The sequence below is a fragment of the Schistocerca cancellata genome, chromosome 1 (genome assembly GCF_023864275.1).
Source record: "Schistocerca cancellata isolate TAMUIC-IGC-003103 chromosome 1, iqSchCanc2.1, whole genome shotgun sequence".
NCBI classification, from domain to species: domain Eukaryota; kingdom Metazoa; phylum Arthropoda; class Insecta; order Orthoptera; family Acrididae; genus Schistocerca; species Schistocerca cancellata.
In genome coordinates, this window is record NC_064626.1 from 1,168,940,545 (window position 1) to 1,168,963,374 (window position 22,830).

The 22,830-nt window shown below is 40.0% G+C and overlaps 1 protein-coding gene across 1 annotated transcript in view; it reads left to right on the forward strand.

Moving 5' to 3' along the window:
* Positions 1-22,830, forward strand: part of LOC126093903 (sorting nexin-29) — a 167,053-nt gene that overhangs the window by 137,851 nt on the left and 6,372 nt on the right. Inside the window, 3 exon segments of the mRNA XM_049908756.1 lie at positions 2,147-2,243; positions 2,246-2,286; positions 18,388-18,527. Coding sequence (XP_049764713.1) covers positions 2,147-2,243; positions 2,246-2,286; positions 18,388-18,527 — 278 coding nt within the window.

Consider the following 22,830-nt stretch of genomic DNA (forward strand, 5'->3'; position numbering starts at 1 on the left):
CCATATCAATTGACGATCTCTTCTTTTGGTAAAGCTGTGCCATAAATTTATTTTCCTCCCAGTTTAACTCAGTAAGTTTTGATTTCTTATCCAATCTAATATTCAACATTCTTCTGTTGCACCACATTCCAAAAGGTTCAATTCTGTTTTTGTATGTACTACTTATTGTTTACATTTCACCTCCACACAAGGCTACACTCAAGTTAAATACTTTCAAAAAACACTTCCTAACACCCACATTTATATTAAGTGTTAATCTGTTTCTCTTTTTCAAAACTTCCCCAAGAGTTCATTTTACATAGTCTCTACTTCAACCATAGCAAGTTATTTTGCTGCCCAAATAGCAAAACTTTTGTTCAACTTTGTCCCCCATTGCCCAATGGAATTTCCTTGGCTTTGCCTGATGTAAGTACCTATACTTCATAATGATCATTTTATTTTTATTGATATTTAGCTTGTGAAACATTTTCAAGACACTATCTGTACTGTTAAATTGCTCTTTAAAGTCCCTTGCTATCTCTGACAGAATTCAGATGTCTCCCATAAACGTTAGTTTTCATTTATCTTCTTTGAGCTTTGATCTCTCTCCCAAATTTATCTTCGGTTTCTTCTACTGCTTGCTCATTGTATTGATTGAACAACAAATTACCTTTTCAAGTCCTTGCAGTCTGGTTTCTGTACAAGTTCTAAATAATCATTTTCTTCATGTATTTTATCCCTGCTGCTTTCAGAATTCCAAAAAGTGTTTTACAATCAACATTGTCAAAAATGTTCTCTAAACCTACAATGCTTTCTCCAAACTATTTTGTAGCTGTAGGGTCAGTATTGCTGCACGAGTTTCTACATTTGTCCAGAATCCAAACTGATCTTCACTAAGGTCGGGCACTGCCTGCTTTTCCATTCTTCTGTAAGTAATTTGTGTTGGTATTTTGAAACTGACTTATTAATCTATTTGCCTAATATTTCTTGAAATAAAATGTGCCACGTGACTATGATTATTTCATTCCATATAAATACATTTTTACACACACACACACACACACACACACACACACACACACACACACACACACATACACACACTTAATAAATATGAATCAAAATAGTTGTTCTAGCAGTTATAGCACACAAATATTCACACACATTTCATGCAGTTGTCTTCTCATTCGGAGTTACATTCACTGGAAAAGTCCCCAACACCTGTGCTGTAGCTTGCTTTTTTCCTTACAGATGTAGGCAGGAAGAGTCAAATTTATAATGAGTTGCTATTTGTGTTGGGAACTTGATGGACCTCATACTCTGGGACAGTGGTTCAGTATATGGTAGATGGCACTTACATTCAGAATTATACCCAGGAGGTAGAGGCATTTAATCTTATTATTGCCTGTCAAGGTAACAGGTTGTTCTGCCCCAGTTTGGATAACAATTAAATAATCTATAAACTTGAACTTCAACAGGCATGTACAAATGTTATTGTTGTATTTGTAATTGGAGATCCTACATCAATTAATAGAGCAGTTGGTATTTGATGTGAATGTTGACACAAGACGGCCTCCAGTTACAGACGTTGCAAGGAAGAAACAGCTATTAAGGTACTCATTGATTATTCAGTCAGTGGGTTTGACCCATACCTTTATTCTCAAAACCTCTGAATGGTAGCAGTTATTTCAAAGTACTTGCTTCTTTGTATCGTCATATACCAGGCAAGACTACATATTTGAAGTGGTGTGCTCAATGCTTTAAAGGATTCCGTTTCCTGAAATTTATTTGTAGTGCTTTGAAGTCATCACAAAACACTTTGTAGGCAGATCTGACTAACGAACTTCACTCTTCTAACAACTGTTTAAGATTTTGTTCTATCACATTTTGGAAATTACTTCAGAGTAAACTCTATCATAATATATGTAATAAAATTAAGTAGAAAAATAGTAGTAGAGTGCCTGTAGGAGGTACCACATTATCTGTGAATAGATCTATGGTCTATGATAAAAACTTCGTCAAACTGCCGTTTTATTTCATGTTTTGTGTTATCATGAAAGTGCTTTCCTGTGCTATAAACTGCATTACATTTTCAGTTTCTCATTACAAGAAGCTGTTTGTTGTAGTGCAATGTAAAACAGTTTTCCAACTGTGTATGTTATTACAGGTATTTGTTCGTATCAGAGACGATGAATGGAATATATACAGGCGATATGCCCAGTTCTACAGTCTCCATAAGCAGTTGAAGAAACAAGATGCTGTCTTCACTACTTTGATTTTCCTCCCAAGAAGACTCTTGGAAACAAAGTAAGTTTTTTCTCCCTTCCAGTACCTCATTTACCTTGTTGAGGTTGATATCTCCATATTGGTATATCTTTCTTTATGAAGAGAGGACGGGGGGGTAGGGGGTGGGGGGGGGGGTGGGATTATAAGATCCTGGAAATAATTTAAGAGTAAAAGTAACAACTCATTGGATAGTTATTCGCTTTTCCAGATATGAATATGACTCTGTTTCAAAGTGACTTGCAATTGCTACCTTAACTGTGTTACATGCAGTTAGAAATTTACAGTTCAGATCATGATAATTCTGTCTTCTTCTAATGGCATTGTTGTGATAGCAGTAACTGAGAGTTCAGTAAGGAAATAGCATCTGTTTTGTGACTTATGGATTTAGAAATGTTTTGTCTGTCATGTAACTTCCCTCTTCTGTGGGTGTCAAAGAAAGAGGAACACACAGAAATGTATTTGTGCTGTAAGAGTGTTAATACTTTGATAAATCCATGAATTCATCTTAGTTTTTTTTTTTACCTTTGATTAACAAGAATTGTCACAGAAATGGTTAAGATTAAGTTTTAAGCAACCAAAATTATTTAGTGCTCATGTGTTTGTCAAAAATGCATTGCATTTAACATAGGTCACTTTGAGGAACTGAAAATTGTAGCATCTACTTCTGGCAAAATTTGCGCCTGCTTTTGGCAAAATTCTTGTCTGTTTCTATCAAAAATTCACAATTTTTTTTTGTATGTAATTATAAATGAGTAGACGTACAAATTTAATAGATTGTAATGCTACATGATTGAAGGACAAAGAAAGCCTCAGTTCTTTGAAATTGACTGTTAAAAAAATGTGCTAACTGGAACTTTTTCACTAGAATGTTTGCTTTTGCAAAAACTTCAGCACGTTGTTGTTTTTGGGGAAGGAGACCAGACAGAGAGGTCAGCGGGCTCATCGGATTAGGGAAGGATGGGGAAGGAAGTCGGCTGTGCCCTTTCAGAGGAACCATCCTGGCATTTGTGCCTGGAGTGACTTTGGGAAATCACAGAAAACCTAAATCAGGATGGCTGGATGCGGGATTGAACTGTCGTCCTCCCGAATGAGACTCCAGTGTCTAACCACTGCACCATCTCGCCCGATACTTCAGCACAGTTTTCTTCTGAAATGACCTATGTTTTCTCTGTTTGGCTGTACTGAAGCTTTCAAAAATGATTATTCTGTTGAAAAGTAGCCAGTGTTTTCCCACCAGTGAACTGAATGCGTCTTTGGTTTAAGATGTTTCTGCACATATTTGTCTTCTGTCTCCCAAGTTCAATGATTACAAATTCTGCAAACAATAATTTTCAACCTTTCGTGGGAATTGTCATGTGGTCTATGCTTGACAAAGCTAGGCCTACAGGTAGAACTGACAAGGCACTTAGCATAGAATTAGAACTGAACATAAAGTAACTGTTTAAATGTTAGGGGAAGAATTTCGGTGCAGTCAAAAAAACGTTGCAGATTTTGTTTTCCAATCTGTATAGCACAGAGTGCGGGCACTATAGGATATAGTAGCAGATGGCTGCGATCGTAAACAAACTAGAATTTTCACTGCCAGAGGGGAGAGAAGTGGTTCTGAGAAACAAACTCCCCCCCGCTCCTTTCCCACAGTTTCCATTTCACATGGCAGCAGTCTACAGCAGAACTGACACATCGTCATGGGGATCACAGATCTCATCTGGTGTTTTAAGGGTCACAATCGAAATTTGTGATGAACCAGGATTAGTCACTTCACTTATTTCAAATAAGAAAATTAATCAAAACAGCAGCCAATGCACAACACAAAGCATCCAGAGGTGGCTGCCGCACAATTGCTTTTTTGAGGTTGGCAGAGTATTGTTAACGAAATAGTTCACTGACCCCTAGCTGTGTTCAAAACATATGCCACCTAATTTGCTACATTAAAAGTGTCTGCCTTATACCATATTTTGAGCTTGCACATGTGTCTTTGTCATAAAATGCTATGTACCATGGCTGAGTACTACATATACTTAAGTAGACCATTCAACTGCCCACAATTGGCATGGCACTAGATCATTGGGCACATTGATACACTATGGATCGAAAGTATCCGGACACCTGGCTGAAAATGACATAAATGTTTGTGGTGCTCTCTATCAGTAATGCTATAATTCAATATGGTGTTCGCTCGCCCTTAGCCTTGATGACAATATCCACTCTCGCAGGCATATGTTCAATCAGGTGCTGGAAGGTTTCTTGGGGAATGGCAGCACATTCTTCACGGAGTCCTGCACTGAGGAGAGGACCCTCAGGGGGCTGAGCATTTAGTTGCTGGGTGCGGGCTTGGCGACCCCGGGGTCCCTGAGCTGGGGACTGGAAGCGCCACCAGTCCTCAATACTGTAAGCTCTGAGCTTGCTTCAACGACCACAGTAAGGCGCGACAGTGGAACGTTGTACGGTACAGAGCCCGGGAATCTTGGCTTAACTGCCTGGATCGCAAGGGTGGTAAAAAAACCCTCAATCTCAAGGTGTGCTGCGCGCCGGGGGAGACACTTGGCTGTTGAGGTAGAACAGTTGCTAGTGGGCGACCTCTGGGGAACCTGCCGCCCCCCGGTTGTATTAGGCTTACCCAGGCAAGCTCTGTCTGGGTGGACATTGCTTTCCCTAGCTGCTCGTGGGACCACCATGAAAAGAAATACGAATAGTGCGCAAGCACGAGTCTCTAAGCAAGGAAAGTTCAGTGCTTTAAAGTATGACCCCCAATCGTTCCCTTCCCTGCCTACACCAGGGGAGGAACGGCAGTCTAAATTACCTAGTGACACGTATTCTCCTGGATTTCTAGTTTGCAGCCGCACAGATGGGGACTCATTTCTGACCACAAAGCCTCAGTTTTGTGTGGAAAATTTGGAGGACAAGTTAGGAGAAGTTGAGGGCATGTCTAAAATGAGGTCTGGAGCAATCCTCATACAGACAGCATCCCCAGCACAGTCACGGGCATTACTTGCTTGTGACAAGCTCAGTGATGTTGCAGTCTCCATTACACCTCATAAGAGCCTCAATATGGTTCAGGGGCTTATTTTTCATCGTGACCTGTTGTTGCAGTCTGACGACAAGCTCCGTGCAAATCTGAAACGCCGCAGTGTCCACTTTGTACAACATGTCTTCAGGGGACCTAAAGATAGTAGGGTCGCCACCGGTGCCTTCATCTTGGCTTTCGAAGGTGACACCCTGCCCGAGAAGATCAAGGCGATGATATATCAATGTGATGTTAAGCCTTACGTCCCTCCTCCCATGCGCTGCTTTAAGTGCTGGAGGGTTTGGGCATATGTCATCGAGATGTGACGCCAACCCTATCTGTCGGGATTGCGGATCCCACCCCAATGTCCCATGTTCGCCGCCACGTTTGTGTCAACTGCGGACAGAAACATTCACCTTGCTCGTCAGACTGCGCGGTTTATCAAAAAGAATGGAAGATTATGCAATATAAGACCTTAGACAGGCTCACTTACACAGATGCTAAATGCAAGTATGATTGACTTCACCCTGTGCGCATTTCATCGCCGTATGCTGCAGCAGCTTCGATGTCGCCATCCCTGGTGATGAGCCCCAAGCTCAGCCGCTTTTTGTGGGCCCTCCAGCTCGGCCGTCTATTCCTGCCCCCTGGTAGTTCGGGAACACCCTCTTCCATTGCTCCCCTGTTTTCAACATTGGGAGTAACAACCCCTCCTTCTTTGGGGACTTCAGTCCCCACCTCTGCGCCAGAAAAGTGCCCGCCGCCTCTGGCTCCCTTCACGCGGAAGGGATCGCTTGGTGCCCTCCCTTCCATGGCTACTGCCTCTCCAGATGTCAGCCAGTGGCTGAAAAAGCCACCGCCTGAGGGCCATAGGGCTTCCAGGTCTTCCTCGGTCCATGAGACTGGGTCGGAAAAGCCCACCCAGCCTGATAAACCGAGGAACAAACAGGACCCTACCAAAAAGAAGAAAAAGCAAAAGGAGAAGTACATAGAGACAGAAAAGGAGTTCACCACTGCACCTGAAGATTATGTGGAGCATGTAGCGTCCACTCAGGAGCTAGATGTTGCTCGACCCGCGGCTCCCATGGAAGTTGATCAGGCTACTTTGCATTTGGTGGCGGGGAGCGCTTCTAAGGCGTGACCTATCTCCCCCTCCCCCCCCCCCCCCCCTCCAAGTTTTTCATGTCCTCACAATCAGATGTCATTATCCTTCAATGGAATTGCCGTGGTTTTTTCCACCACCTTGCTGAGTTGAAACAGCTTTTCTGCCGCTTCCCTGCCACTTGTGTGGCCCTACAGGAAACTTGGTTTCCTGTTCAGCGGACCCCCCTCCCTCTGTGGCTACCGGGTTTACTATAAGAACACACAGAATACAACAGGGTGGCTGTGTTTATGTTCTTGCCAATGTTCCTAGTGCCCCAGTGCCACTTCACACGGCTCTCGAGGCTGTGGCTTTTAGAATCCAGGCAGGATTGGAGCTTACCATCTGTTCCCTCTACCTTCCCCCAGATCAGGTTGTCCTTCTTCCTGACCTAGCTGCCTTGGTTCACCCAGCTCTCCCCGCCATTCCTCCTTTTGGGTGACTTTAATGCCCACCACCCTTTATGGGGTGGGGCCCAGATCTCGGGCCATTGTAGGAACGTTGAGGCTCTCTTGGCACAGCAGGACATTTATCTCCTTAACTCTGGTGCTCCCACATATTTTAGCTTGACTCATGGCACATATTCGGCCATTGACCTCTCTCTTAGTAGCCCCGGTCTTCTTCCATACCTCAGTTGGAGGGTCCACGACGACGTCTGTGGTAGCGACCACTTTTCTATCCTGGTTTCTCTTCTTCAATCCCAACCCCCTGACCAGCTGCCACAATGGTCTCTTTGTGGAGCTGAATGGGCAGCCTACACCTCAGCTACTACGGCCATTGCTCCGCTCCTGGTGACATTGATTTGGCAGTGAACGAGGTCGCTGTGGCCATTGTTTCTGCTGCCGAGGCAACTGTCCCCTGCTCTTCAAGTACCCTAAGGGGTACGTCAGTCCCTTGGTGGACACCAGAGATTGCAGAAGCTATCCGGAACCGCCAGCGAGCCCTGCAATGACACCAGTGTCATCCTGCCCTAGAGAATCTGGTTGCCTTTAAATGGCTGCGGGCCCAGGCTCGGCGGTTAATCTGGCGGAGCAAAGAGGCCTGCTGGGAACGATTTGTTGCCGCCATAGGTTCTCGCACCTCCCCATCTCAGGTGTGGTCGGGGGTTCGGCGCATTTTCGGCTTTCGCCCTCATGCTTTTGTCTCTTGCCTTTCTCTTTGGGGTACACTTTGTTCTGACCCAATCGCCATCGCCGAACATCTGGCAGAGTACTTCGCTCGTAGTTCTGCGGCAGTAGGCTACAGCGCAGATTAAAGAACAGGCTGAGCGTACACAGTTGTCGTTTCGCACGCAACTTGTTGGCAGGATAGCGTTACCATCCCGGTGCTGAAAACTGGTGCAGATCCGCTGGTGGTTGATAGCTATCACCCTATCAGCCTTACCAACGTTATGTGCAAACTCCTGGAACGGATGGTGAGTAGGCGACTCATGTGGATCCTCGAAGCTCGAGGCCTCCTGGCCCAGCAACGAGGGCTTCCATCAGGGCCGCTCAGCGATCGACAATTTAGTCTCACTAGATTGGCTATTCGTACAGCTTTTACTCACTGAGGACATCTAGTTGCTGTTTTCTTTGATCTTCGGAAGGGGTACGATACCACCTGGCACCATCATATCGTTGCTACGCTGCACGAATGGGGCTTACGGGGCCCACTTACAATTTTTCTACAGAATTTTCTCTCCGATCGCTCCTTTCAGGTTAGAGTTGGCCTTTATTTTAGCTCTGCTCATATTCAGGAGAACAGTGTCCCGCAGGACTCGTTTCTGTGTTCCCCTCTTTTTGGTGGTGATTAATGGTCTTGCGGCTGCGGTGGACTCATCGGTCTGTTCCTCTCTATATGCCGATGACTTTTGTCTTTATTACAGTTCCCCAAGCATCAGTGTCGCTGAACGGCGGCTGCAGGGAGCTATTCGTAAGGCTCATTTTTGGGCACCCAACCATGGTTTTTAGTTCTCAGCCTCTAAGACCCGAGTGATGCATTTCTGTTGTCGTCGAACATGAAATATGGCATCCCGGCTACAGTCCCCAGTTGAAATATGGTATCCTGGACGAGACACAAGTTGAAAATATGCTCACTATTTTTTATTTACTTAAATTTGCCATATTTTGTGACAGTAGCTTTTCTGTTAGACGTTTACAAGGTGATATTAGTCTTGGCTTCAGTTGTCCAAGTATGATTCCACAATGCATCTTTGTTGGTTGCAGAATTGACGTGGTTCAACGTGTTCCCTCATTTTGGTGTTTCAAATACCAATTCTTCAAATGTAGTTTCTTTTTATAGTTTACACAAAAAAAGTAACATAACTCAAAATTATTTTTGGCGGCGACCTTCACATTCTTCTTCCGTCAACACACACCAAGAGTTGACTGCCGACTGAGTACAGTCAAAGACGACTCCAGCGCCAAAGATGTTTTACACAACACACAAGCTTCCACTTGTAATCAGTCTCTTTGCTATTCTTCGATACATTTACTAATAGTAATCAATATGCTTTTACTCTAAAAAAATATAAGTAAATTAACGTATAATAAGGCAAATTATAATAAATTCTGACAAAAAATATAAGAAAACATTTACAATTTGGTATCAACGAATACGATAAAAAAAAAATAACATATCTCCCAGATCCATTACAACTGCTCCCCAGGGCTTTTGTTGTTATGGACATATACAACAAAATCCCGACCACACTCAGTAATGGATCTGTATTACACAATTAGTACATTAATGATGCAGTCTGATAACCTCTTCCAAATTTGGACTCTTTGAATCTGTGGACTTGTTACTGGCTGTTGTTGCAATGATCCTTCCCCATCAATCTCATACACAAAAAAAATTCAAGTAAAGAAATTATTTGACATGACAAATATACATGGTATAAAACAAACATGAGAAATATTCTAACATACAGCATACAGATTGAAAATAATAGAAAGGTAAAACTCATTTCCTAGAATAAGATTTAATTTTTTTTAATGCTCACAATTTATTTTGTATTTTTTTTTGCTTATGATTTTCTCTTTTAAATTTTTTTTACTCTTTCTTTTTTTTTTCTTTTAGTACAGCTAAAGTTACATCAGTATTATCTAATTCTTTTGCAATTATTTATGTACACTTGCCTCTCTACTACAATATTACTACAAGTCACATTCTTGTGAAGAGTACTTTCGCTCCCTACAATATCAGTATAAACAACAATAAATTGCTCATATATCATGAGGCTTTATCTAAAATTGGTTTTGAAACTTATACCTTTGCATGCATGTCCTCACATGCATGTCCTCACATGCATGCCTTCACCCACAGGGAAGACTTAGCTTCCAAAAATTAGAAAAATTCAGAAATGCTCACTATGGAGACTTTTTTTTTTTTGTAAAAAAGTAAAAATAAATCTTTCTCTCATTCTTCGTTACAACAGTGTTTTTTCATCAGTTTCAATTAACATGTGACTTCAATTTATTAATTTATACATGCAAATATACATACTTGGTTGTACAGGTAGTTTTGTTCTAACAAGCATATTCCAGTGGAGGACTTTTGTTTTAGATGATAGTAGGTTATTTAAATTTTGAAATTATGATTTCTATTTATATAGTTTCACTCCACTTTTTTTTTTTTTTTTTTTTTTTTTTTTTCCTCGAAACCACTACTAGAGGATTATTATATGCACTGATACCCCTTTCTATTATATTACATCCTTCCATCTTTTTCAGCTCTTTCTCAACAGCAGGTCTTTTTGATATTGCAATACTGTATGGTTTTATGAAAAATGGTTCATGAGGTTTTACCTGAAGCTCACACTGATAACCCTTTACCCTACCAGGTATGTCACTGAAAACATCACTGTATTCCCACAGCAGATTTTCTAACTGTTGTTTTTGCTCCCCAGATAAATTTTGTGTTTCTGAAATTTTCAAATTTACTAAATTCCCAAATTCAACTTCATCAGTATCAAATCTATGAGTTTCAATATTATCCAATCTATTTTCTTTTAGTAAACTGATACTGTCAAAATTTCCATTACTCTGATCACCAAGTGTGTTCACAAAATTTGTCTGAATGTATTCCCTTTCACTAGTTTCTATCAAAAGTTTTCTTCCAACCCAATCAAATGCTGTATTTACTTTTACTATCCAATTCAACCCAAAAGAAAATCCTCATTAAATTCCTGAATTACAAAACATCCATGTGTGAACAACTTGCCTTCAATTAAAAATGTCACTAAAGCCTGGCTTTTTACCAATTTACTGCTCTTCCCAGTAGCACCTTTTATCTTTACCCCAACAACTGGCATTTCAACAAAATCTTTCCCCACTTTCAATTTCTTGCTTAACCTTTCAGATATTCCCGAGACCTCACTTCCTGTATCAATTAAACATTTACCAATCCATGACCCAATTTGAACTTTTATATAAGGATTGCAAAATTGATCACTTTTCTCAGAACCTGTATCCTCAAGTAATAAATCACTTTCAATTTCCCCAGACCTATACTTATCAGAATCATATGGTATACCATTACATGTATTATTTGTCACACTTATAAAATTTGCACAAGATACAAAATTGTCATTAGCACTCTTTATTATCTCAAATAGCCAAGAATTTTCATCCAAATCACATTGTATACTATTGAAGTACTTATCCTTCAGCTTTTCAAAAATAAAATATCTCATCTTTTTCCACCACTCAGGACATACAGTTTCACATAGATTAATAAGCATCCTTCTAAAGTTCTTGTCAAAAGAAATAGTTTCACTGTTCAGCCATAGATTCATAAGAAATGTGTGTGTATCATTAGTATCTGTAAAAGTTTCACTTAGGCTAGAAGTTATACATGTGTCGTCATTATTTGTGTAGTCAGATTCTTTACCAACAACATCAAAATTCACAGTTTCACCTACACCCAGCTTGTGAGCCTTATTCATCCTGGTAACATCCCTGGGAATTTCTATAATATTCTCACTATTTAATCCATTTTCAACCATGTGTATACCCAACTCCCTATTTAAACTAATGAAACACCTTTCCTCAACATCATCATCAATACCATTACCATCATTATTAACTTTATCATCAACATCATTATCATTATACATATTCGAGTCATACACATTCAAATTATTCCCCAAAATATTATTTCCCCTTTCTAAAGTTAACAGATCCCTTTCACCAATATTTTCATTCTCACAGCATGTATTCTCTCTTTCATTCACACACATCTCTGAACTACTACAAATTACATCATCTGACAAGGTGTTGTTCTTTTCTGCCCAAGTGTAAAACTCTGTTAAATTAAATGAATCAGATTTACTTTTATCTACTGTATGTTCTTGTGTACTGAAAATTTTATCTTTATCAATATCATTATTTTCCTCTTGAAATTTTTTCAATAAGTAACAACTAATGACCTCATGTGATAGCTTAGGTTTGGAACTGTCATGTTTGGGTTTATGATAGTGACATCCATTGGTCCTTTCATCATTCTCACCTTCTGCCTCAACCTTGCGGACCTTCAAGGGGGCATCTACTCGTTTTTTATTTCCGGTTCCTGTTTGAACTACTGATTGTGGTTCTGCCAATGTCTCTGATCAACATTTCTGTTGCCATTCCTATGCCAAACATTACCTGTTTGTCGGTAGTTTCTATTGTACTGATCTCTATCAAAATTTCTGTGATTTTGATCCCTAAAGTGTTCTCTATTTTGTTGATTATTTCCGCGAAAATGTTGTTCTTGTTTTGGATAAAAATTATAGTCCTTCTTTTGAAAATTGTTATATCCCCCTGAATTTTGACCGACACCATGATAATTGTTTTGTTCCCTTTTTTGAAAGTTATCATTTCCCCAATTTTGACCATTACCTTTCTGAGTAAACCCACTGTGTGTTCTTGTTGTTACCCTATCCAACTTTTCAATATAATTGAGAAACTGCTCTACATTACTATCAGGACAATGAACTAAACTCAACTGCATTGCTGATGGCACTCTTCTCTTTAAGGTATCAATTTTGATCAAGTCATCCAAAGGTTTTGTTAAATGAATAAGTTTTTGAAGTTCACTTTTGCAAAATTGTTTCATGCTCCCATCTGATTCTCTATAGTTTCTCCCATTCAAAAATTCACTTTTGATTCTATTTTGTTTAAGATCATCCCAAAATTTTTCCAGAAATTTTGATTCAAATTCTGAAAAGGTCATCCCCAAAGTTACAATCTGGTTTGCCCAAGTCAAAGCTTCCCCTTCCAAGAATTTTTTCACAAATTTAATTTTTATATCATCTGGTGAATGAGGTAAAAAACAATCCTTACAATACTGTATAAAATCAACGGGATGTAAGGGTCCATCTACCAAAAAGTGCTTCACTGGAATATTAGATACAACATTGCATGTGTTGACATTGTAATTTTTTCTTTGAAATTCAGTGTCAAAACTTTCAATTTTTTCGCCAAGTTCTTTGACAGATTTTTTTGTTTTCTAAATCATTGCACTCAACTTTTCTTTCTAAAGTAACCAAACGATTGTCAGTTTCTTGTTGTACATTTTTTACTAAAACTTTCGTGTTCTCATCCAAATTTTTAATTTCCCCTTTAATGTCATTAAAATCAATTAAATTTCTTTCCCTATCTGCCAGTAACTCATTTTTTACAGTATTAATTTCACCGCTCAATTTAGTATAAATTTCATTTACTTTTGCTTCCAAAGATGCAATTTTTTCCTCAACACTGCCAACTCTGTTCGAAAGATCACCCACTTGGGTATTGACTGCTTGGACTTGCAACAAAATGTTATCAATTTTTTCATCCCAGTAAGTCTTATTGTCATCTACTGTTTGTTTAATTTCTTTCGTGAAATTTACAAGAAAACTTCTTAATTCAAATTGATCGGTTCTTTCTGTTTCATTTGACCTGTCCTGATTTTCCAAGTCTATTAAATTACTACTTTCTACTTTAGGCACAATACTCTCGAAAATCTCGTAAGTCATTGTGAAGAACAAAAATTTATACACAACAATACAAAACAAGATAACAAGATTGTTTTCACAAAATACGAGGGTTTCGTGACTTATCTGGAACACTCTGCCACTGTTGCAATTCCACGTTTTCCATCCATATGATTGTTGACCAAAATTCTTGAAGTACTTTCTGCTGTCGAAAATTATATTTTTCGCCGAAACGTTTCTTCTCCAAAACTTTTACTTCCCGATGAACACAAATACTGTAACACACATTCTGAAGAAACTGGTATTAACACACACAAATTTTCTTCCTCGTAGCACTGTTGAAGATCTCGTGAACATAATATCCCGGCTACAGTCCCCAGTTGAAATATGGCATCCCGGCTACAGTCCCCAGTTGAAATATGGTATCCTGGCTAAGACACAAGTTGAAAATATGCTCACTATTTTTTATTTACTTAAATTTGCCATATTTCGTGACAGTACCTTTTCCGTTAGACGTTTAGAAGGCGATATTAGTCTTGGCTTCAGTTGTCTAAGTATGATTCCACAATGCATCTTTGTCGGTTGCAGAATTGACGTGGTTCAACGTGTTTCCCTCATTTTGGTGTTTCAAATACCAATTCTTCAAATGTAGTTTCTTCTTATAGTTAATACAAAAAAAAGACAGTAACATAATTCAAAATTCTTTATGACGGCGACCTTCACATTGTTCTACCGTCAACACACACCAAGAGTTAATTGCCGACTGACTACTGTCAAAGACGACTCCAGCATCAAAGATATTTTACACAACACACAAGCTTCCACTTTGCTATTCTTAGACACATTTACTAAAAGTAATCAATATGCTTTCACTCTCAAAAATATAAGTAAATTAACATATACTAAGGCAAATTATAATAAATTCTGACAAAAAATATAAGAAAACATTCACAATTTGGTATCGATAAATACAGTAAAAAAAATAACATCTCCCAGATCCATTACAAACGGTCCACCTCCATCCAGAGCTCTACCTTGCCAATGAACTCCTCCATAATGAGGAGACGCATCGCTTTCTTGGCATGCTTTTTGATGCTCAGCTCACTTGGACACGTCATCTTCGTGAGCTTGTAATTTTTCCTCCTATCTACGTAATTCTGTAGCTCTCAATTTGTTCGAGCAATCAATCATTCATGATAGGAAACACAGTCATAGCTCAGTCACTCAAAATGATTCTGAAATTTTACTTGTTAGAATGAAATCAGGCGATGATTCTTCTTCTCTGCAGGCTCGTGCTTTGCGGCAGTCTGCTAATCTATACAAATAAAATGCCTCGTAATTTTGGGAGCATTGTATAATCAGTCGGGAAACCTCAGATCAAGCGGATATTTGGCTTTGATGAAGTTTAACCTTCCGAAGAAGTAATGGAGCTCTTGGATTATTAAATGCAGGTTCGTATCCAGTCTTTCGGAAGTCCCTTCTGATTAACAACTACGCAATATATCGATAAATATCATTAATTCTCAAATTTCATATACACACCTTTTATTTGAAGGAGCCATCTATATATATTTCCTTTTAATCGTACAGTTCGTATCAGTTATCTTCTGTGATAAATCTCAATAATCAGATTACAGTTCTTCCAAACCAAGCTCAGGCTAATCGGCACGAAGACAATCTCGGACCCCCTTCTTTTTTTTCTAACAACCACCAGAGAGAGTACTACAAAGAATACTTATGCGCTCATGGCATAGCTATTGTATGAAACTATTTTGTGCATGGATTCTGCGAGTATGAAGATAGAAAATTTATAAACGTCATTCAAGGGTAGAATTGTATCAGAATAATTCATCGAATATAAAGAGATATTACAAGCTTAAACAGCGGTGCTGGCGGCACCTCAACATCCTTCGCTGCCTCAGCCACACCATGTGGGGGGCTGCACGAACAACCCTCCTACAGCTCTATAAGGCCTTAGTCCAGTCCTGTCTCGACTACGGGAGCATGGTGTACGACTCAGCTGCACCTTCAACGTTGCAGATCTTCGACCCGATTCTCCATTGTGGCATCAGACTGGCAACAGGTGCCTTCCGCACTAGTCTGGTGACTAGCCTTCCTGTAGAAGCTGGAATCCCTCCCCTAAGATTCTGCCGACAACAGTTGCTTGCGTTGTACATCACCCGCGACCATGCCTCGCCCGACCACCCAAACCGCAGACTCCTTTTCCCATCTTCTGCACTCCCCTCCCCATGACGGCGGCCTGGGTAGGGTCTCCCGATCTCGGTCCGCATTCGTTCCCTTCTCTTGTCACAGGAGTCCTTTCCCCTTCCTCCATCGTTCCGGCCCTCTTCTTCTACCCCTCCTTCATCCCTTCCTTGCTCGCGGCTTTGCTTGGATTTGGCGATGCAGATGTAGTCTACACTGATGGTTCTGTGGTCGATGGATGCACTGGGTTTGCTTTCATCCATGGCGACTATGTTGAGCAGCATTCCCTGCCTTGTGGGAGCAGTGTTTTCACTGCGGAGCTGGTTGCTCTTTATCGTGCACTTGCTCACCTTTCCTCCTGCCCTGGGGAGTCATTTGTCATATGCAGTGACTCCCTGATTGGATTGCAAGCACTTGACCAGTGTTTTTCTTGGGACCCTTTGGTGCGCAGTATTCAAGATGCTGTTTTTGCTCTCGCCGAGTGTGGTTGTTCAGTGACGTTTGTGTGGACCCCGGGCCACATCAGCATTCCAGGAAACGAACATATCAATTGGTTGGCCAAGCAGGCCACCACTTCGCCACCCCTGGAGCTAGGTCTCGTGGAACAAGACCTCTGGTCAGCCCTACATCGCAAGGTCCACAATGTCTGGAGCTCTGAATGGTCTGTCTTGAACACGCCAAATAAGCTCCGCATGGTGAAGTCGTCGTCGGCAGTACGGAACTCATCCTTGAGGAGCATGCGTAGGGACTCAGTTGTTCTCTGCCGTCTCCGAATTGGACATATACGGTTGACCCACTGCTATCTCCTTCACCGTGAGAACCCGCCCAAGTGACGCTGTGATGCAAGGCTGACAGTGGTCCATCTTCTGATGGACTGCCCCCTTTTAGCCCCCTGGCGGCAGTCCTTTAATTTACCAGCTGCACTTCCTTTAATTCTAGGTGACGATGCCTCTATAGCTGACTCAGTTTTATGTTTTATCCATGCAGCTGGGTTTTATCACTCACTCTAGTGTGGGTGCTCTCGCATGATTTCTCAGGCTACACCCACTCCAGTGTCTTTCAATTGTGACATGGATACCAAAATAGTGTCTTCTATGGTAACAAGTTGTGTTGGTACCTCCATCTATGCTTTCCAGCTGGAGGTTCTTCATTTTTAGTTGAGTGGTTGACCTTTTACCTGATCCATCAACCACTGAAGTCTGTTTTACTCTAGTCAACTATTTGCTCTGCTCCTTTTAAGTGTCCTCTATTTTGTGTTATTGCGGTGTTCATTTTAGCTCTGTACCCCTTGGTGTTCCCTCCCTCTGGGTGCAAAGGTTACGCTTTTACTGTGTAGGCCTATTACAAGTAGGTCTGTTTGGAACAGGGGACTGATGACCCTGATGTTTAGCCCCCGTCAAACCCCAAAACCAACCAACCAACCCAACTGAGGAGAGGTATCGATGTCAATCAGTGAGGTCTTGCACAAAGTTGGCATTCCAAAGGAGTTCTGTAGGATTCAGGTCAGGGCTCTGTGGATCCCATTACAGGGATGTTATTGTTGCGTAACCTCTTCGCCACAGGCCATGTACTATGAACAGGTGCTCAATTGTGTTAAAAGGTGCAATAGCCATCCCTGAATTGCTCTTCAACAGTGGGAAGCAAGAAGGTGCTTAAAACATCAATGTAGGCCTGTGCTGTGATAGTGCAACACAAAACAACAAGGGATGCAAGCCCCCTCCGTGAAACACATGACCACACTGTGTAGAGTGATTTGTCACTCCACACTAAGTTTTTCCACTGTTCAGTCGTCCAGTGTTTACGTCCTTACATCAAGCGAGACATCGGATGGCATTTACCGGCGTGATGTGTGACTTATGAGCAGCAGCTCGACCATGAAACCCAAGTTTTCTCATCCCACATAACTGTCATAGTAATTGCAGTTGATCCTGATGCAGTTTGGAATTCCTGTGTGATAGTCTGGATAGATGTCTGCCTATTACACATTACGACCCTTTTCAACTGTGGGTGGTCTGTCAGTCAACAGACCTGTCAACCTGTACGCTTTTGTGCTGCATGTGTCCCTTCACGTTTCCACTTGACTATCACATCGGAAACAGCGGAACTAGGGATGTTTAGGAGTGTGGAAATCTCGCGTACAGATGTATGACACAAGTGACACTCAATCATGTGACCATGCTCGAAGTTCGTGAGTTCTGCAGAGTGCCTCATTCTGCTCTCCCACAATGTCTAATGACTACTGAGGTTGCTGATATGGGGAACCTGGCAGTAGGTGGCAGCAAATTGAACCTAATATGAAAAAAGTATGTTTTTAGGGTGTCTGGATACTTTGATCACATAGTGTATGTCGTTGCTTTTGTATAATTTTTATTTTGCAAACAGGTTCTTACACAAATTATCTTTCCAAATTTGGCTTTGCAGATGATGTACAATACCAATAATTGATAATTGGTTACATTTTCGATATTTATATGCAGAAAAGAAATCTTTTTCAAACTATCTCTGATAAAACAGTTCATCTGGATAATTAGCTGTGAAATAGGATCTATTAAGTAATTGCATTTTGTTATTTTGAGCAGAATTTGCATCTATTACACACTTATCGGAAAATAAAAATTTTTCCAGTTTCTAATCATTTGTAATGTGAGAGCAATGTGTTTTTGTGAATGTGGTTTTGTGAACAAATTCATTTTTAGACCGGCTACAATTTTCAAAGGATATAAGTTTGTAAACTGACAAAAGAAATTCAGTTGCAGGAAGGAACCAGTAGACATATTTGTTAAACCATGAGTCATTGATCATTCACATTCAGAATGTTGCATCACTGCTTTGCTGCAGGATTCCAGATTTGTTGAAGAGAGACGAAGACGTTTGCAGCACTATCTGCGTTGTGTGGTTAATCACCTTGTGCAGACCAACAATGAAATGGCTACATCTCCAGACAAGGATCTTCTTGTGTCCCTTGTCCCCTTCTTTGGGTAAGACATTTCAGTTACCTGTTTGTTACTTTAAAAAAAGATAATCTTTTGGATGTGATTCATGTAGTGTGTGTGTGTGTGTGTGTGTGTGTGTGTGTGTGTGTGTGTGTGTGTGTGTGTGTTGGTGTTGATACACACAATCAGTAGACAGATAAAGGATTCTACTGCAAAGTAAAGTGCAGCAGATTTACTACAACGACTTTAAGGTTAGGTCAGTAGAAAGTCAAGTACAAAGAAGAGCTCTGCTGCTGTGTAGCAGTGTAGGCCAAATAGTACAGGAAAAGATAAGTGTAGAATACCAGGTCACAAGTATTGCAAAACCTAGTGCCTAGCTTACCTAGGTGACAGAATGTATGGACTTTGTGCAGACATTTTGAGGAAAAGGATTAAGTTCTTACAAAGGCTGTATACGCAGCCAAAGAAGGGAGGTTCCTGGAGTTCCTGGTTAAAAATAGATTTCCTTCTGGTAAATGTGAAAGCTTTTATGCACCAGTTTAGAACTACCCAGCATGAAATGGCATGTTTTGGAAAGATCAGTGATGCACGGCAACATGTGCATTGCACATTTTCAAATTACAAAAGTATAAATATGAATTCCACCAAATAAAACACAGTAGTTTCTGAAGGACTGAAATGAAGACCGTTATGTCATGTGATCTCACCAGCCAATGACAGCGGATATTCAAAGCATAGGACACGATGATGATGATGTCGCCCATAGCAGCATCACTGTTAAGTAGTGCAAACACATAAATAGGAAAAGTTAATGGTTTAAATTATATATGTACAGTACAGCTACGAGAAAAGCTAAGTTTTCATATATAATATTGGTCTTTCTTAAAGTGGGTTACTCTTTAAGATATATCCAACACAATTGGCCGGTAAAATTTTGAATAATGGCATAAATGACTGTCCTTCTGGGCCTGAAATGTTTCTAAATGGCTGATCCTCAAAGTGTTAGGTTTAGAATGTATCGATAATTTAAGAAATTCATTTCACATTCTCACATGTAACATGAGCCACCTTGAAAAAGAAAATTTACTTTGAAAGTAACGTTTCTCAAACCACCATTTGCAGTATTTTCCAGTGATTTGTTAGGAATGTGAACAGTTGTGATGCCAAGCTCATAAGAAGCAGTTTGTTATGAAGTATTGCATAGTCTTCGTCTTTGACACATTTTGCTGTTGACTCAGCTTATGTGTGCACTGTGTTTTGTTATCAATTGAAGACATTTGAAAATGAGTTCATGATCATATTTTGGTACTTAATTTTACAGGTCCGTCGCGATCACACCTTTTTTTTTTTTTCCATTTCACGATTACTGGTTTTGGCTACTGCCATCTTCAGATCATAAAATATTTTGACGTTGATACAACAACAGAATATTTTATGATTTGAAGATGTCAGTAGCCAAAACCAGTAATAGTGAAGTGAAAAAAAGTATGATCAAGACAGACCTCTAAAATAATATGCTGTGTTTTGTTGTTCTAAATGGCACATTTTCTTTTCAACTAAAGTTTTATTTAGGTGTTATTCTCTTGTTTGTTTTGTTGTGTTAGAGTATCAGTTCTTCTCAGTCAGAATTATAAAAATGTAACTAAAAACTAAAAAATGAAAAATTTCCAGAATATGAAAAAAAAAACACTTGTGTTTTCTCATATTTTTTCCAGATGAAAAAATTCCTACATTTTTCCTTGATTTCCCAGTTGTCCCGGGGCATATACACCCTGTTAAAGTAGGACGACCGAGTAACAGCCTGGCCAGCAACTTAGGAGTACAGTATTAAAGGTCACATGGAGGAGACAGGTGCAGAAACAGTACACACACTCATGGGGTTTGTAGAGGTTTTACAGCACCATGATGAGCCCCGTGTTAACACAGCTGTCAGCCATGTTAACAAAGAGCCGAGTGATTTGCTTTTGACAGCACGATAGCAATGCTAATTTTACCAGTGACAGAGCTGTTAAAGTGCTGTTATTAAATATGGTTTTCAAAAATTCCTTCACCAAAGAAGACAATGTGAATATTTAAAAAAATTGAATCCAGAACTGCTGCCAACATGAGTAGGTTAAAAGTAGATATACTTGGTGTAGCAAACCGGCTTAAATCACTCAATAAAGACTAGTCTGCTGGTCCAGATAGTATACCAATTAAATTGCTTTGAGTATGCAGATATAATAGCTCCGTACTTAACCATCATATAGAAGCGCTCACTTGATGAAAGATCTGTACTAGACATGGTCAACTCGTTCATCCTTGGGAACTAGTTCACTGGTGATCACTCTTTTCTGGGAACCATTCATTTTTACTCGTTCACCATTCATTTGTGCTTCATATACAGTTCTTATGAAAAATTGAAAATTAGTATCATAGGTGACTGAAGATGCAAGGCACTAAGAGGGGGCACTAGCCTCCGCCCTGGAGTATGGAGTTGTTATTCATAACAGAATTCTCACACACTTGTAATTTTCGTGATTTCTGCAAAACCTCTCGTTTAGCCAACTATAGTGTTACGTGGCTTGTGTTATGTGGCTGATTGTTGTGAAATAATATAAGGTGGCGCATAAAAAAAACTGGCCCCGAGTGCAGACTGCTCACCAGTTACTCAGGATTTGTTGACCACTACGAACAGAATTGATAAACATGTAATAATTAGGTAATGAAAAAATAACAAATAAGCTCTTGTAAACAACTACTTTGAAACAATAGATGACAATTAGTGACAATGAACAGTCTAGTAATCGGGGCCAGTTTTTCGTGCACCACTGAAATATTATTGTAGAAGTTGTCATATTCTCTTTACAAAATTTAACACCAAACACTCGATTATGGAACGCGGACTTCATTCGGTTGTAAGTCGGTCTGCCTTCCATAACAATGAACATGCTTTTTTACCTTGGATCAAAAAAAAGATGGAAAATGGCCACTCGTGTGTGCCGTGCCGACTGGCTTTGCGTGTGTAATAAAAAAATCTTGTGTTTTTACAAGTATTTCTTCTACTGTTTATTGAAATAGTGAAGTAAGCTGATATGCCTTTTTTTTTTACATGAAAAGATGTGTATGTCTTACATGCCATGTATTTTTATGTAATTTACATAATTATAAAATACATTTTAATTACCGTCATGGATGCTGAATAGCATATGAAAAGAACCAGAAGTTCAGAGTTCAAAAAAGGTATGGAACGGATCTACAGTGGGCTCACGTAGCAAACAAAACGAACAACTCTATACTGAACTAACTATGAGCAGTCGGAAGTGGAACTGCGAGTACAGCCAAGCGAGACAGACAGATGGGAACGAGACTGAGGCTGGAATGAGACCGGCCGACGTGCCATTGCGGGAACAAGACTGACCATTTCCCGTTCCCGAGAAAGCTGCGACTGAAGTGAACTATGAAAGACCATTCCTTAGAATGCGTTCATTGCCCGTTCTGTTCATCTTGATGAACCGTTCCTTTGGACCCGTTTGTTTGCGAACGAGCCATCTCTAATCCGTACCTAAAGCCTGAAAAGTTGCATAGGTCACATCAATACTCAAAAAAGGAAATAGGAGTAATCCACCAAATTACAGACCCATATCACCGATTTCGATTTCCAGTAGGATTGTGGAACATATACTGTGTCAAACCTTAAGAGTTACCTCGAAGGAAAAAATCTCTTGACACTGTCAGCACAGGTTCCAAAAATACTTTTCTTATGAAACACAACTAGCTCTTTATTCTTATGAAGTAATGAGTGCTATTAGCAGGAGACCTCAAATTGATTATTTCAGATTTCCAGAAGGCTCTTGATGTCGTTCCTCACAAATCACTTCTAATCGAATTACATGCCTACGGAGTATCATCTCAGTTGTGCAACTGTATTCATGATTTCCTTTGAAAAAGGTCACAGTTTGTAGTAACTGAAGGAAAGTCACTGAGCAAAACAGAAGTGATGTCTGGTATTCCCCAATGAAGTGCTATAGGGCCTCTGCTGTTGCTACTCTATATAAATGATTTAGAAGACAATTTGAGTAGCCCTCTTAGATTGTTTGAAGATAATACTGTCATTTCCCATGTACTAAAGTCATCAGAAGATCAAAACTTTAAGGGTTTCTGTTCAAAATGTCATTATGTTGATATCTGTTCAGTGTTCGGTTCTTGTGCAATAAATAACTAAAAGTGTTCCCGGACTTTATGTAGATCCTATAATGAAAAGTGTGAAGTCATCCACGTGAGTAAGAAAAGGAATCTGTTAAATTCCAGTTACCTGATAAATCACAAAAATCTAAAGGCTGTCAATTTGACAAAGTGCCTAGAAATA